At 33.6% G+C, this 14,502-nt stretch overlaps 1 protein-coding gene across 1 annotated transcript; it reads right to left on the bottom strand.

Annotated features, from left to right (window-relative positions):
* Positions 1-10,211: 10,211 nt before the first annotated feature.
* LOC121243718 (homocysteine S-methyltransferase 1) lies at positions 10,212-14,013 on the bottom strand. Its single transcript, XM_041141854.1, has 7 exons — positions 13,739-14,013; positions 13,568-13,624; positions 12,639-12,844; positions 12,399-12,528; positions 11,211-11,414; positions 10,603-10,674; positions 10,212-10,465 (listed from the first exon to the last, which is right to left on the bottom strand). Exons 1-7 carry the CDS (start codon positions 13,907-13,909, stop codon positions 10,322-10,324), a joined length of 984 nt encoding a protein of 327 aa, XP_040997788.1. The 5' UTR covers positions 13,910-14,013; the 3' UTR covers positions 10,212-10,321.
* Between the last annotated feature and the right edge of the window lie 489 nt (positions 14,014-14,502).

The following is a 14,502-nucleotide window of genomic DNA, read 5'->3' as shown; positions in this document are numbered from 1 at the left end:
TAAGATATTTCAACGTGGAAATGTGAAAATGGACTAATTAATGGAGTATGTCTTTATTAGCTATAATATATATGTTCCATTATAACCGGGAAATTATGAGTAGTATTAACACATCTGAAATCAATCTTAAAAATGATCCTTATAATTAGCACCCATTGATCATAGAGTACACAAGTTTGAAACATATGATTAATTGCAAATTCAGTACTTCAGTTTTTGCCGATTTATTGAAGTCTATCTCGGTTTATCATAGGGATAGTAATATGTGACACAACCTATGAATCCAATACGAACACAACACAAAATTAGTAAATTTGAGTTTAATGTTAACGAGTTTCAATTAAAACGAGTTAACTCGTTAAGACTCGATTTATAGACGGATTAATAACGAGTCAATCTGTTTAATCCAAAATCAACCTATTTTAACCTGTTTAACTTTTATTTCAAAATTACAATATTTTTATTATTGTTGAAATATAATATTGGTATTTCTCAGTATGCTTATGTTTTTGTTATTGAGATTGTAATTTTAAACTTGGGATCATATTTGTTATTATACGGTTTGTAATATTGGTTTTATTAAATGACAAACGGATCAAAACAAATGACAGGACACGACTTGTTATCTAATAGGTTGAGTTATGATTTGAAAGTTTGATATTTTTAACTTAAAAGGTCAGGTTCAGGTTGACCTATATAGTAAAATATTCATGACTTAACAAGATACGAACACGACCCAAAAACACAATTCGTCACCTCTAAAACTTTATCACATTCGTAGCATTGAACCTAAAATCTCAAAGATTTGAAATTAGTCACTTTCGTCCATCTCCCATTAGTCAATTAACGGAATTTGATGTCGATTGGCAAGTAGGACACGTTTGTACGTACGAATATAAACTTGGCACGTGCCATGCTTATTTCAAATCATCTAATCTGATAGAAATTTGTAAGAAAGAAGAATTACATTTTAGAAATGATTAAAATATCAAAGAACTAAATTGTACAAATAAAAAATGAGAGGTTTCAAGGCCACCACACGAGGGGGAGGTCTAGTCACCTCACGATCGAATCTCCACATCGTGGGAGTGGCTTGTGTCCAAATCATTGGATCACATAGGGGTGGTAATATGTGACACGACTCGTTAATCCAACAATATGAACACGACACGATAAAATCGGATTAGAGTTTAGCCTTAACTGGTTCGGGTCAAAACAGGTTAACCCGTTAAGACACGAGTGCTTAATGGGTTGATAACGGGTATGTAGCACTCGGGCCCATTAAACCCAAGGTCGTCCATTGGATTCTCTTTTTTTTTCTCTCTCTTGTTTTCACGCAGCTGAGTAACCTCCCCTACCCCATGACGTCGTTTACGGTGAGCTTCAACTTGCCACTTGCATTTTATCTTCTCAACCGTTTTTCAATTTCAGTTTCTACACTTCTGAAGATTCCTCCACCCAATCTCCATTATCTCAAAGTCTAGGCAGTTAGAAGTTTGAGCTTCCTTCCCCTTTTTGAGTTTTCTCCTTTATTTCGTTTCCGTCCATCCTCTCAAACTCTCTCTATTTATCTATCTTCCCCGCCCCAAGTCGCTAGGCAACTGGAAACTCCACCATCCAACCACGACGGGACAGCTCCACGGCCGAGCACCTTCATGTCCTCATATAGGAACCAATCGCTGTGCGCACTTCAACAGTCAGCAACAAGCAACAAATTTGAACAGCTGCCCTTCGCATCCAAGAAGCAATAGACAAGCAACCTCAACGTGCGCTCAAGCCTTCATTAGCCCTTCCTGCCGCCTCAACCTTGCATCGAGAACCCCACGGCAACGAAGCTTCGTCGCGCCCAACCAACCATCACCAACCTTTGTGGGAAGCAGAAACCGAAACTGCTCTGGTTTAAGCCCATAGAATAGAGCAACGCCACCCCAAGCATGATGCACATCTCCTCACGTACCACCATACATCACCGAGTAGCACCACCGTGACACGCACCCTGCACCACCCCGAAGCACCATACCCAACCTGGAGTCGTCGTGAGCCACCATCACCGCACCTTCACCCCTCTCGACTACTCCCTATCGGCATGGTCTTCCTGCTCTCTTCTCTTTGAACTCCACTGCCTACCACGGAAGAGACTGCCTTGATTGTATCTTGCCAGCCCAGCCCCTACACCTTCACGTGTTCCCTGCTCTCCCTCAGTGAGTGTTCTTTTCTTGTTATGTCGTGATCTCTCTCTCTCTCTCTCTCTCTCTCTCTCGTCTTTCTCTCACACTCTCCCTCTCTTTGTGCCCTGTCGCCACACCCAGTTGTGCCACTTTTGACATCCATCCAATGTCGCTCCAATCTGTTGTCGCGAGTTTCCCTCACGGTGAGCTTGGTTCCATCGCACGGTAGTGTTATGTTTTATTTCCCAGAAATCTGCCCATGCATTTTATGATGTTTCCTAAAATATCCCTGGTATTAGGTGGGTTCTATTGGGGGTCATTGTCTATATATTATGCTTATTTTGTGAAGGCAGTGTTTTAATATAAGATCATATAAAGAAAATAAATGAGGATTTAAATTATAATATGTTAATTTTAGTCCCTTGTCGTATAGCATTTAGAAATTAGCATGTTGAAGAAATTGTTTTAAGTATAATCATATTACTTTCAATAGTAAATAAAAAGATTTTTAATTCTATTAAATGAGTTTTCCACTTGTTACATTATTTGAGTTTGATATAAGTATATTATTAAGTTGTAAATCAGAAGTATTTAACCTGTTTTTAAACACTAAGCCGATTATATGATACAAGTCCTTGATGGTTTTAAATTAAATATGACTCAGAATATTTTATGAATTACTATTGCTTAAGAAATTTATGAATTTCCTACTACATTATATGTTGGCAGTATTAAATTATCATTTTAATAATAGTTTATAGAGATATGAGTTTTAAATATGATTAAGTTAATTTTCAAAATGAATCTAAGTTGTTTTGCCATATTTTCCATATTTGATAACTGGATACCTATGAAAGCTATTTTCCATAGTATGAATTTAATTAGTAGATGGAGAGTTTTAGCAGTCATTTTAGAAGTTTAGTAACCTTTAGTATTCCGTATAGGTCACAATTGGTATTTATTCGGCACGATTGTGGAAATATTCAGAAGATCTAAAAAAGTTCAGGTAAGTGGAGCTCCTATGCTAGACTTTACACAAATTGTTTAGACTGAGGTTGACTTTCTAAAAACTTTGCATGTTTTGTGAAGAAATGAGGACTTGGGAAAAACTAACCTCAGTCGCTTATTTGCATTACTCATGAAATCTATATGAAAAAAGAGAAAATGTTTCTGACATGCATTGTGTAGACATGAGCTATATTTCGTCATGCTGTCTCTGAAATCTGAAAAAGAGCGATATTGAAAATCTGAAAGATTGTGCATTGATTTTTTTGTTTTCAGTTTGTGAGAATGATCTGAATATGTTTTGGTACTCTATTTTGTTTTGATATGGCATCTGAAAACCTTTGGCATTGTGTACTGATTTTGTATCTGACTCTATCTCTGCTCTGCTATGCTCTGTTATGCTCTGCTCTGTTTGAGTTGGTACCAACTTCTCTGTCTCTGAGTGCACCCACTTTGGAAACAAAGTGGTTTTATTGTAGTCTTTCCTGTGTGCACACTCGGAGCTCCGAGAGTAATAAGGAAAAGATTTCACCTCTGTCTCTGCCTGGTTTGGCCACCGAGGTTAGCACAACCCTACCACGGGGGTGAAAAATGGTCTCTGCTCTGTGAGATGCTCTGTTTTGATGTAATGATGATGCTCAGGTTATGTTATGCCAAAATACTCTGGGTTTTACTTGTCTTAAAATCATCGCTCTGTTACTTTTAAAAACATGTTTTGTTCTGCGTGATAACTCTAGAAAATATTTTGTTCGGTATAATGTACTTTGTAAATGCTCATGTTTGCACGCTAGCATATATCCTCTGCTTACTAAGTTGTTGATAACTCACTCCTTATCTCCACAACATTTTTCAGATATTTTGGATACTTCAGCGGAGATTCAAGAATAAGAAGCATGGATAAGGCTTTGTGAGTATAGTCTATTAAATACAAAGATGGTATTTGTTATTGGAGAATTTTATTGAATAGTTTCGTTTTGCTTTGTTGACTTAGTACTTTGGGAAGTTGGCTTTTATTTTGAGATTTCGTCGTATTCTTAGTTATTTATTTTGGAATAGATGATTTAAAGCAATGAGGTCTATGAGTAGACGAGGAATTTGAGTTTACATTTGTACAATAAGATATGATTTTAAGTGTTAAGAGGTAATTCTCCGGCCCATCCGGGACTGGGGCGTTACAGGGTCAACTCATTTTGAACTGTTATAACCTATAATGACCTGTTAAGAAAGTTAAAGTTACAATTGTACCCTTATACTTAAAAATAAAATTGTTGGGATTTTAATTTTGATATTTTTATTGTTTGGATTGTAATTTTGGACTTGTAGTTAGTTTTATAATTTTTATAGATATTGTGATTTTAACATTTATATAAAATTATGTTAAACTTAACTAGATTAAACGGGTTAATTTCAGATCTATCCAACCTATTTATATAAACGGGTCAAAACAGATTGACATGACACGACCCGTTATGTTAATAGATCGTGTCAGGATTTAAGATTTTAACATGATAAACTTAACGGATCATGTTAGGGTTAATTTATATAATATAATATACATATCTTAATATGACATAAACACGATCTATTAACACGATTTGATACCCCTAAGCTCACAGGGTAGCCCATACATGGCCACCTAGCAAACCAATTTGCCCGTTGCGAGATGGAGGGAGGGGCCCCCACCCCACTAAATATAAACGCCGGTCTTGTAGCAATAAAGAAGAAATGTAGTTGAAAGACACTTTTAACAACAACTAAGGGATTGTTAGGAATAGAAAATGTTTGATTTTATCTCAAAATTTTTTTATCTTATTTCCTTATCAAACATCACTTAAATATAAATATTTTTCAATTATAAAATTTTATATTTTTCCTTTAATCATTAGCTAATCATTATAATTTTTTCAAACTTTCAAACAAAGCACAAAAAAATCAACTTTTTCAAATCTCAAAATAAAAATAATATTAAAAAAATGATATTCTAACAATATTTTAATTTTATAATATTTTTATACAATTTTTTTAAAACCCAATTAAACATCTTAACTCAAATCATTTTACTACTATTCACAAACCATTTCACTATTATTCATAACTTTTTCATCTAATCTCATTCCCCGAACATCTCCTAAATAATTTATTTGCTAAAAGACTAAGATGACTAATTTAGTTATACATTTAGACCTCGTTTGGATTCGAAAAGTGTCTCATCTCATCTCATCTCATCTCATCTCATCTCATCATTACAATTTTCTCAAATTTTTATATAAAATATAATAAACAATTTAACTTTTTTAAATCCTAATTCAACTTTTTCAAATCGTAAAATAGTAATAATATTAATAAATAATATTTTAACGATATTTTTTTTAATTTTTATCTTTCATTTAAAACTATCTCATATATTTGAATTCAAACTAACCGTAGGATCCGTACAATTGTTTTTTTTTTCTAATGACCCGTGTGGTTTGAATATATTATAAATAGACACTTTGTTAATGTTTTCATCAATCACCGTTAATAGAAATCTCTTGGCCCAGTCAAAGACCTCTACAGGTCAGTTAAATATTTATTTAGAAAAATAAGAATATAATTAATAGGGGTGTAATCAGTCTGATTTTACACAAAATTTAGGACCGAACCTGTATGTACTGATTTTTTATTTTTCAAAACCGATTACGTCCCGGTTACCCTCCTAAACTGATACATCCGGTTTTACCGGTTTCCCATTTTTTTAAAATGTAAAAAATATATAATAAAATGTTACTTCTTATGATAAAATGTTATTAATAATTTAATATATATATTATGTTTAAAACATATGATCAATTAAATATTCATCTTTAAGATTAACATTTTATGTTATAATTTATAAATTATAATATGAAATTATTTCATATATGATATATAATTATATATTATATATAAAAATTTAATATATAATTATATATTATATATAAAACTTATATATATATATAAATATTTTGTATAATATATAAAATTAATTTTTATATTTATATTTTTTTCCAACCGGTCTGGTTCGGTCCAGTCCGGTTCCGGGAATTACGGAACCGAAACCGGACCGGTTCCGGCCGGTTTTCATAATATAAGAACCAGTTCCGGACCGGACCGGTTCAAAACTGGACCAACCGGTTCGATTCGGTCTGGTTTTCCGGTTTTTCGATTTAAATTTACACCCCTAATAATTGATCATAAAAATCTTGCTTTTTATGTCCTTTTAATTATTTAAGGTTATGTTTGGGTAGTTAGGTGATTTAAGATATTATATGAATAGTAATCAAAAAGTAATGATAGAATATTAAATAATAGTAAAAAGTAAAAAAAAAAATAATAATAAAATCATGAATAGTAGTGACTACCTAAACTAGCCCTAAAATTAGAAAGAAAAAAACAATCATAATCATAAGTGCACCACTTCAGTCTTCACAATTACTTAGCTGTAATTACTTATTGGACTCTAAGAATCTGTAACCGTTTTGATGATCAAATGAGAATGTAAAGTAAAATTCTCACTTCTAAGGTGAGTCTTTTGGAGAACAAAGAAGGAAAGAAAGAAGATAGAACTTGAGAAATTTTGTATTGAAAAATTATATTTGCAGTTTTGAGGTATGCAAGTCACTTATACTCCATTTGAAACAAATGGGCAAATTTGAGACCCACATAAAAAAATTATTTTTTTAATAGTTGACTCTACTTTTTTTTAAATGGCCGGACTGCAAGGGACATGCACATCCTATGATTGTATCTACCATTACTCTTTTGTATTATCTAGGAGTGTAACTAGTCCGGTTCAATCCTGTTTTGGACAAATTTTAGAACTGAGCTAGTATACACTGGTTTTAGGAATTTAAGAACCAATACAAACCAATTAATCACCAAAATCGAAACTTTGGTTTTTCTTGTTTTGGTCTGGTCCAGTCTATGAAGTGGAATTTTGTAATTTGCACTACAAAGTAAGTAGTTTGGTCATAAAATTAGGTTTAGCACATGTTAGCTAGTTATATATTATTACTATTAAAGTCAGTTCTTTGGAAGTCAATGTTTATGTACTATGCATGTCATGATATTTGTAACCACGTCATTCATCATAATTCATGGTTATTTTTCATTATGCATATTATAATTATATATGTATTTTGTAGGGGTGTACAGGAACTGCCGAAACCAGCCAGTAACCGATCAGACCGACCGCCGAAGCATGGAACCGGTCGGCGGGTGAGAGGAATTGAGGAAAACCGACATCGGCTGTTTGGCACTGATTTGAACCCCTGAGAAACCGTTGAATCGGCCGATCCGGTCTATTTATATATTATTTTTTTGAATATATGTATACAAAACAACGTTGTTTTTCACTTAAATGAGTAAAACAACGTCGTTTTAGAACTTGAAAGTTAAAAAATATATATATAATAGAACGGCGCCATTTGGCTTAAATGAATAGAATGGATCCGTTTCAAAATGAATTAATAAGCCCCCCCCCCTCCCCAACCCTCTTCTTCTTTCCCTCATCATCTTCTAGCTCACTGCAACTTTCTTCTTCTTCTATGACAGACGACAGCGCGACGCTTCTTCCTTCTTACTCAATTCCTCCTCCTTCACAAAAGATGCCAACGGTACACTGAAGATCGCATCGACGCACTTCAAGATCAATGTGATCGGTTTTCTATCCCTAAACCCACGGTTTCAGCCGATTTAATAGACTCATGGCAGATGTCGTTGGTGTCTCAGTTTGGCGCTGAAATCGACACCGAACCCATCGATGTATAGCCCTAGTATTTTTGTATATCATGCATCTCACGTTATATAAAACACATAAGCTTTCTTACGATCAAGTGTAAAGTAAGATCAAATTAAATGATCATTCAGATACATGGTACCAATGTGATTTATGGATGGATGTGCAAGTCACGGATCTAAACATGGTCCACCAAAGTATGATAAAATACTATTAGCGGTTCCCCTTATGGCTATAGGATGCGGGGGTCGGTACACAAGTTTAATTGTGTAGGCCATAAAGATAAGTAAGATAAGCCAAGATAAATCATATATGTCACTAACATACATATGAATGATTATGATTTTAAATTCTTAGTATAAAATATTTTATGAAAAACCTTATGTTAGGTATGTTTACATTATGATTGATTTATTATTAAGTGTTCGACTTATTTTAATTTATTTTATATTTTTAAACCGCCCCAAGTCAAAATAATTATGAAGGTGGAGTTGCAAGATGCAACTTGACCTAGGGAAGTGTGATAGAGGTCTAGATCATGCACATAACTTTTAAGTCATGATTTTTATAGTAACAAAGTTTGAGAAATTTTAATAAATGCTTTTGGATAGTCTCTTTTATATTTTCAATATTTTTTTAATAAATAAAGATTTTATTTATTATATGGAATTTTCAATATTTGCATAATTATCAAACACCAAAAGTAGTTTTCTAGTCGTCATGACAGTTGGGACCAATAAGAAAAATATTGATATGATTTTCTGAAGTAGTTTTCTCCGGCCGTCTGAATTGTTTGCGAGGAACAGCTAAGGTAGATATCATTTTGGAGTTTTGTTTTACCTTCGAAATGCTGGAATGTTATCTTGTAATTGGAAATGTTTTTTTTTTTTTTTTTTTTTTTTTTTTTTTTTTTTTAAGGGCTAACAAGTAATCAGAAGTATAGAGCTCAAAATGTTGGTTCCTTTTTTGAGCAACCAAACAAGGTATAAAGAAAAGATGTAAACTATGTTTTCAGGTAATGTATCTCATTTTTGGAGTTTTATGGACTTAGAAAAATGTAACATCGTATTTCTTGATTTCATAATTTGTTAATATTCAAAATAGACAAATATAATAGCCATCAATGAAAGTATGAGAGAGAGAGAGAGAGAGAGAGAGAGAGAGTGTATTGTGGTGAAAATGGTCTTCTGCTTGTTTTGTTTTCACACTTGGGCTAAGAGTTTTTTCCAAGTTGGGCCTAAAAATAATTGGCATTTCATTGGGTCAAGATAAAACGGGGCCCATCTTACCATCACAAACTATAAAAAAATTGAAATTATTAGATTTTTAGAAGTTTTGGGAGCACAGCGTTGTTGTTAAAGAGTAATAGGTTGTTGTTAAAGAGTAATAGATGCAGCCATGAAGTGCATAGATGTTGCGTAATATTTTTAAAAAAAGGTAAAATTTATTGTTAAAAAATTAATTTTATTTTCAATATAAATCTTATATTTACTCATTTTTTCAAAAGAATTGCTCGGGCATGTGTGCATTCTATAATTACAAATATCATTTCTCGTTGTCAATACATGGTTCCCGCATTGAGCATTGTCGTCCTAAGAAAATTGGGCTATAAATCCAATGGAAAATAGACGGAGATAATAAATTATGAATTTCTTAAACACAAGGTTTTAGTGTGCGAAAATTTAAAACCAAGGGGGATTTAAGGAAAAAAAAAAAGTTGAAAACCTAATAATTGATATTACAAGTAATTTTCTTCATCTAGTTCTAGATGAACTGAACTTGTTAATACAAATTGGAGGACAAAAGTAGTGATTATTGAATTTGAAAACGGAAATAATGATCAATTGAAATCTTGTGACTAAATTTTAATTTTGCCCCAAAAGATATCTTAGTATTTACTTTTTTCTAAATCATTGATTCATTACCCAACAAGTCATGAAATTGAATTTGATCATAACTCCATATGGATTTCTCTCAGTAGTTCCTTTTGCAAATGGCAAGAATGGGGACATAACCTTTAGAATAATGTTAGTATGCCCTCTCATTTTAACTACTCATGTATTTAATTTTTTTTTAGAAACTTACTGATAAAGGAAGTGACTATTAGTATATTAATATACTTTTTTAATTTTTAAAAAATGTTTAAAGATATTAAAAAACATGAAAAAAAAAAAAAAAGATTTTTGCCTAGGATACGCCCAGCGGTTACTGCTGGGTAGCAGCCTAGCATCACTCTAACCTTTAAGAAAACTAATAGTCACCTCCTCCTCCTTCTTCTTTTCCTCCTCCTCCTCCCATTTTAAGTAAATAAATTAATAAAAATCCACGAGGTAAAATAAATTGAATAGGCAACTAGTCATCGACCTTCTTCTTCTTCTTCTTCTTTATTTGCTTAGGACCTTTCTTTTAAAACCTTTGAAATGGCTCGAGTGGTGGAAGGTGTTGTCCGACAGCAGCCTCCAATGAGTTTAGCTCCTGCATTGCGCCATCTTGATGCAAACAACTCGAATTTGTCGTCATCAAAACACTTTGATGGCTGTTGATCGAACCATATCACAAAATTGGTTAATATATACTAAGACGGCATTGTAGAATGTGGGTCTCTAGCAAATCAAATCCTGCCATGTCAACACTGGCTTGCAAGTAGGAGATTTTAGAATAACCTTGACTTACCAGCCATCTCTTAGCTCTGCCATCCCATACCTCTCCACTATTGGGGTAAACAACTATTGCCTTCTTGGTTAACTGGAGACAAAAGTTTTGCACCTCAGTCACAGAGTAGAAAAATCCAATGCTTGCTATCTGTAGTACTGTTCATACGGTTCCGGCAAAACTGGGCCGAAACCAGGATTGAAACCCTTTTTTTTTTTTTTTTTAAATTTATTCTTTTTATAAATCAAAACCTACATGTTAATGAATATTTTTTCATAAAAAAATGTTAAAACAGCATTCAAATTCTATTTATTTAATTTTTGAAATCAACGCCTATATGTTCCTTGACCACCAATAAAAAGCCACGCGGAGAAGAGAGTAAAAAAAAAAAAAAAAACCATAAAATGGATGATTCATTGGACATAATATGCATTTTTCTTTTGAGTTTCTGTCCATTTAGTTACTAGAAAGGAACAAAAAAAAAAAGGAAACATCAAAATATTCAAACCGGAAAAAAAAAAAAAAAAAAAAAAACTCTAGGTACCAGGTTCTAAACCCGAGTTCCAGGTTTAAAACCCGGTACCCGGACCGGGTGTAAATCAACTGATGATGGTATGTGTAGAAATTACCTCCTTAAATTTGCAGATAAGGGCTTCCATAAAATGTGGAGGTGCACAGTTAATTCCCACTGCGTGTACTTTGTTACTCTTGTTTATTATATCAAGGCACTCCTCAAATCTCTCTCCTGATGGGGCATTCTCACCATCCACAGAGCTAAAACATATCCAAGATGGAACTTCAATGTTTTGTTCTTCAAGCAACTCAACACAGGCCTGCAAATAAAGTTCAATGCTCATGTTTCATGAGGCAAATATGGACTAGGATACGATTTGGTTTCCATGTCACCCACCAAAGCGATCGTATAAGAATACAAGTATATTTTCATTTTCATATCCAGCCAACAACAAAATCTTTCAAGATGGAAAGATCATGGTTTGTGAGACATAAAGCAATTAGTATATGAAATATCCGATGATGATGTGCGGACACCCATACACAGCTCATAATTTACTACAACATTGCCAATCAAATCATAATATTATGCATGATTTACTTCGGTCAATCACAATGAAGTAAAATATACAAATCATAATGATATATTTCGGTCTTCAAACTGTAGGCCCAAGTTCCAAAGTAGATGAGGAAATGGGAACAAGACTCAATCTGGGAAATTTCGCATCTTTCCACTAATCAAGAAAATGTCACCTAAAGTGTCTGTTAAAATGTTGACAAGCGAAATTAATGTGTGGTTGTCCAAATCAGTTAAGTAAGAAGTAAATTTCATTCATACGAATGAAATAGGCATAGCCCGTGTACATAAGAAGTATGCAGAAGAAACACTTAAATACATTCTAGATTAAGCAAAGAAAGTCAAAAATATAAACAAATAGAAAAGTTTTCACATTGTCCAAGTCAGTTGAGCAGTTAAAGATTTAACTTATCAGTGTTGTATACAATGCTTTCCATCAATACTTGAGGTAATTGCGAAACTTCAAAAGACTGTTCGTAGCATATTAAACGAAAAGCTAAGGTCAGCCCCCCAAAAATTCATACACAACAATTACTGGCTCACAGTGGCTAACAACATTGGATAGGAATACTTGCAAGAGAAATGATACTTGCAATTCATTAAGTTTCATTGTTTTATACATTAATGTTAAAATTAAAAGTCAGAAAATGATATTTCCACAAAAGAAATCCACAGTTTGTTACTGCTCCACAAAATCAATTGCTCAAATAACAGGTGAGGAACAAACCTGAGCTTCAATTTTATTGGGAATAGTCTCAAAGGCAAGTAAATCTGGACCTGCTTCCACGAGAACTTGCAATCTGCGACGGTGGAAATCCTTCAGCTTATCCAAATCCACATCAGGTCCATAGCTCCCACTGGAAGGAAAATACATTATCACATATGCAATAAAACTAATGATGTAGAATATAATTGTGACTCGAACAATGAAGATCATTAAAACTGTCTATGGATTGTTAACAGACACCTGTACTCTGAACCATCAGCAAGATAAGCTCCGTAGCTTCCGATGGAGGCTGCAACCAAAGCTTTGTTATAGCAATGTCCAGGAGTCCTTTTCACAGAATCCCAAAAACTATCCCGAGCTTCAACAGCCAACTTGACACTCTTTTCTAGTAACAACTCCCCTTCTTCAATAGAAAGTCCTCTTGACAGAAATCCAGGAAGGGTGGCCTAAAGATTGTAGAAAAAAGAAGTGTGGTAAATACAAGTTGCTGTGACCACCTGGAATAGGAGGTATGATGAAATCTAACACCCAAAAACAGATGAATCTCAAAATTTTGCTGGTAGAAACATGATGGTGATCAGCTTCAGGGGAAATAAAAGAATTAATGTGGATGTTTCAAAAAGTTACCTTCCAGCTTGAAATCAACATGCTTGATGGAAAACACTTAAAATAGTCTGATCGTCTTGGAAGAAATTAACAATGGGAATAAGGTGCAATTATATAGATCTATTTTTTTATGGAATGGCGAGAAAATTTTGGATTCTGGTCGGAATTACACATTCCAGCAAGCTCCATGTTCAACAAAACTTGTGCCATAATTCAAACCTTTAAACGAGAAATCCTCCTAATTCAAATCTTGTAATACATATTATACATACTTATCAAGCACACCATTTTCACTCACCACATTCATTCAAACCTCTCTTTGGAAACCAGAAATTCCACCAACTAACATTCTGATTCACTTATGAAATCCCCCTTTGGTGCAATATTATCACCTAATACTTTAATACAACGTTGTACACTCGCATACCTCATCCATTCATATTCTCTTTAAAGCTTATAAATACCTCTGTAAACCTCATAAAACTTTAACAAAAAGCAACAAAGGGGTCAATCATAATTAAAAAAGCAGAGCAATGAGAAATCTGGAAGATAAATAACCAGACCTGATAAGAGGAAGTGACCAAAATATCAGCACCAGCCTCCAAGTATTCCAAGTGGACCTAAAACAAATTTAAACAACCCGCAAAGAAATCACGACTCCGTCATAGTTTGGAAAACAAAAGCATCCCAATTCCATGAAAGAACGAAAAATGGCAGAGGTAAAAGGGACCGACCCGCTTGATGAGATCAGGGTCTTTGATGAGACAGAGAGCGCTCCAAAGAGGGTCATTGATGACGGCGCCGTGTCTCTCAAGCTGCGTAGCGAATCCTCCGTCTAACACCGCACAGCCCCCAGCCTTCTCTATCAGATCCTCTAACGACGCCGTCTCCTTCTTCTTTCCCATCTCTCTCTCTCTCTCTCTCTCTCTCGGTATGGAGGTTTATGGAGAGCCAGCACGTTAGAGAGAGGCGAAGGCTTTTATAGGGCCGGAGACAAAGGGTTGTTGGGTTGAATGTGGACAAAAGGTTGGTCAGTTACTTGATTATTGGTTTTTTTTTTTCGATTGGATAGGTCCAAGAAATCAGCTCCCAAATCGGATAAAAACCTACCTATTAAAATCGGATAATCTGACACATAATAGTTTTAAATCAAATATTTCAAAAATTAATAGAAAACGTAAAACATATATATATATATATATATATAATATATTTAGTGTGATGCTACTAGACCCATAATGACCCTGATAAAATTTGATCCACAAGTGCAAATGTAATTTTTTTTATTTTTTTTCTTTTATTTCAATCATTTTTTATATATATTTAAATATTTTTAAAAATATAAAAAATATCAATTTATTAATAATTACTTCTTAATCTTTAAATAAAAAATATACAAAAAATACTTTAAAAAATACCTTTTAACACATCTCCAAAAAAAAAACTGTCAGTAGCTTCATTGATGTGAGTTGCTGACATTTATGGTCATTTATTACTT

Source organism: Juglans microcarpa x Juglans regia, chromosome 8D (assembly GCF_004785595.1).
Source record: "Juglans microcarpa x Juglans regia isolate MS1-56 chromosome 8D, Jm3101_v1.0, whole genome shotgun sequence".
In the NCBI taxonomy this organism is placed as follows: Eukaryota; Viridiplantae; Streptophyta; class Magnoliopsida; order Fagales; family Juglandaceae; genus Juglans; species Juglans microcarpa x Juglans regia.
This window is presented reverse-complemented; position numbering and strand designations above follow the sequence as displayed.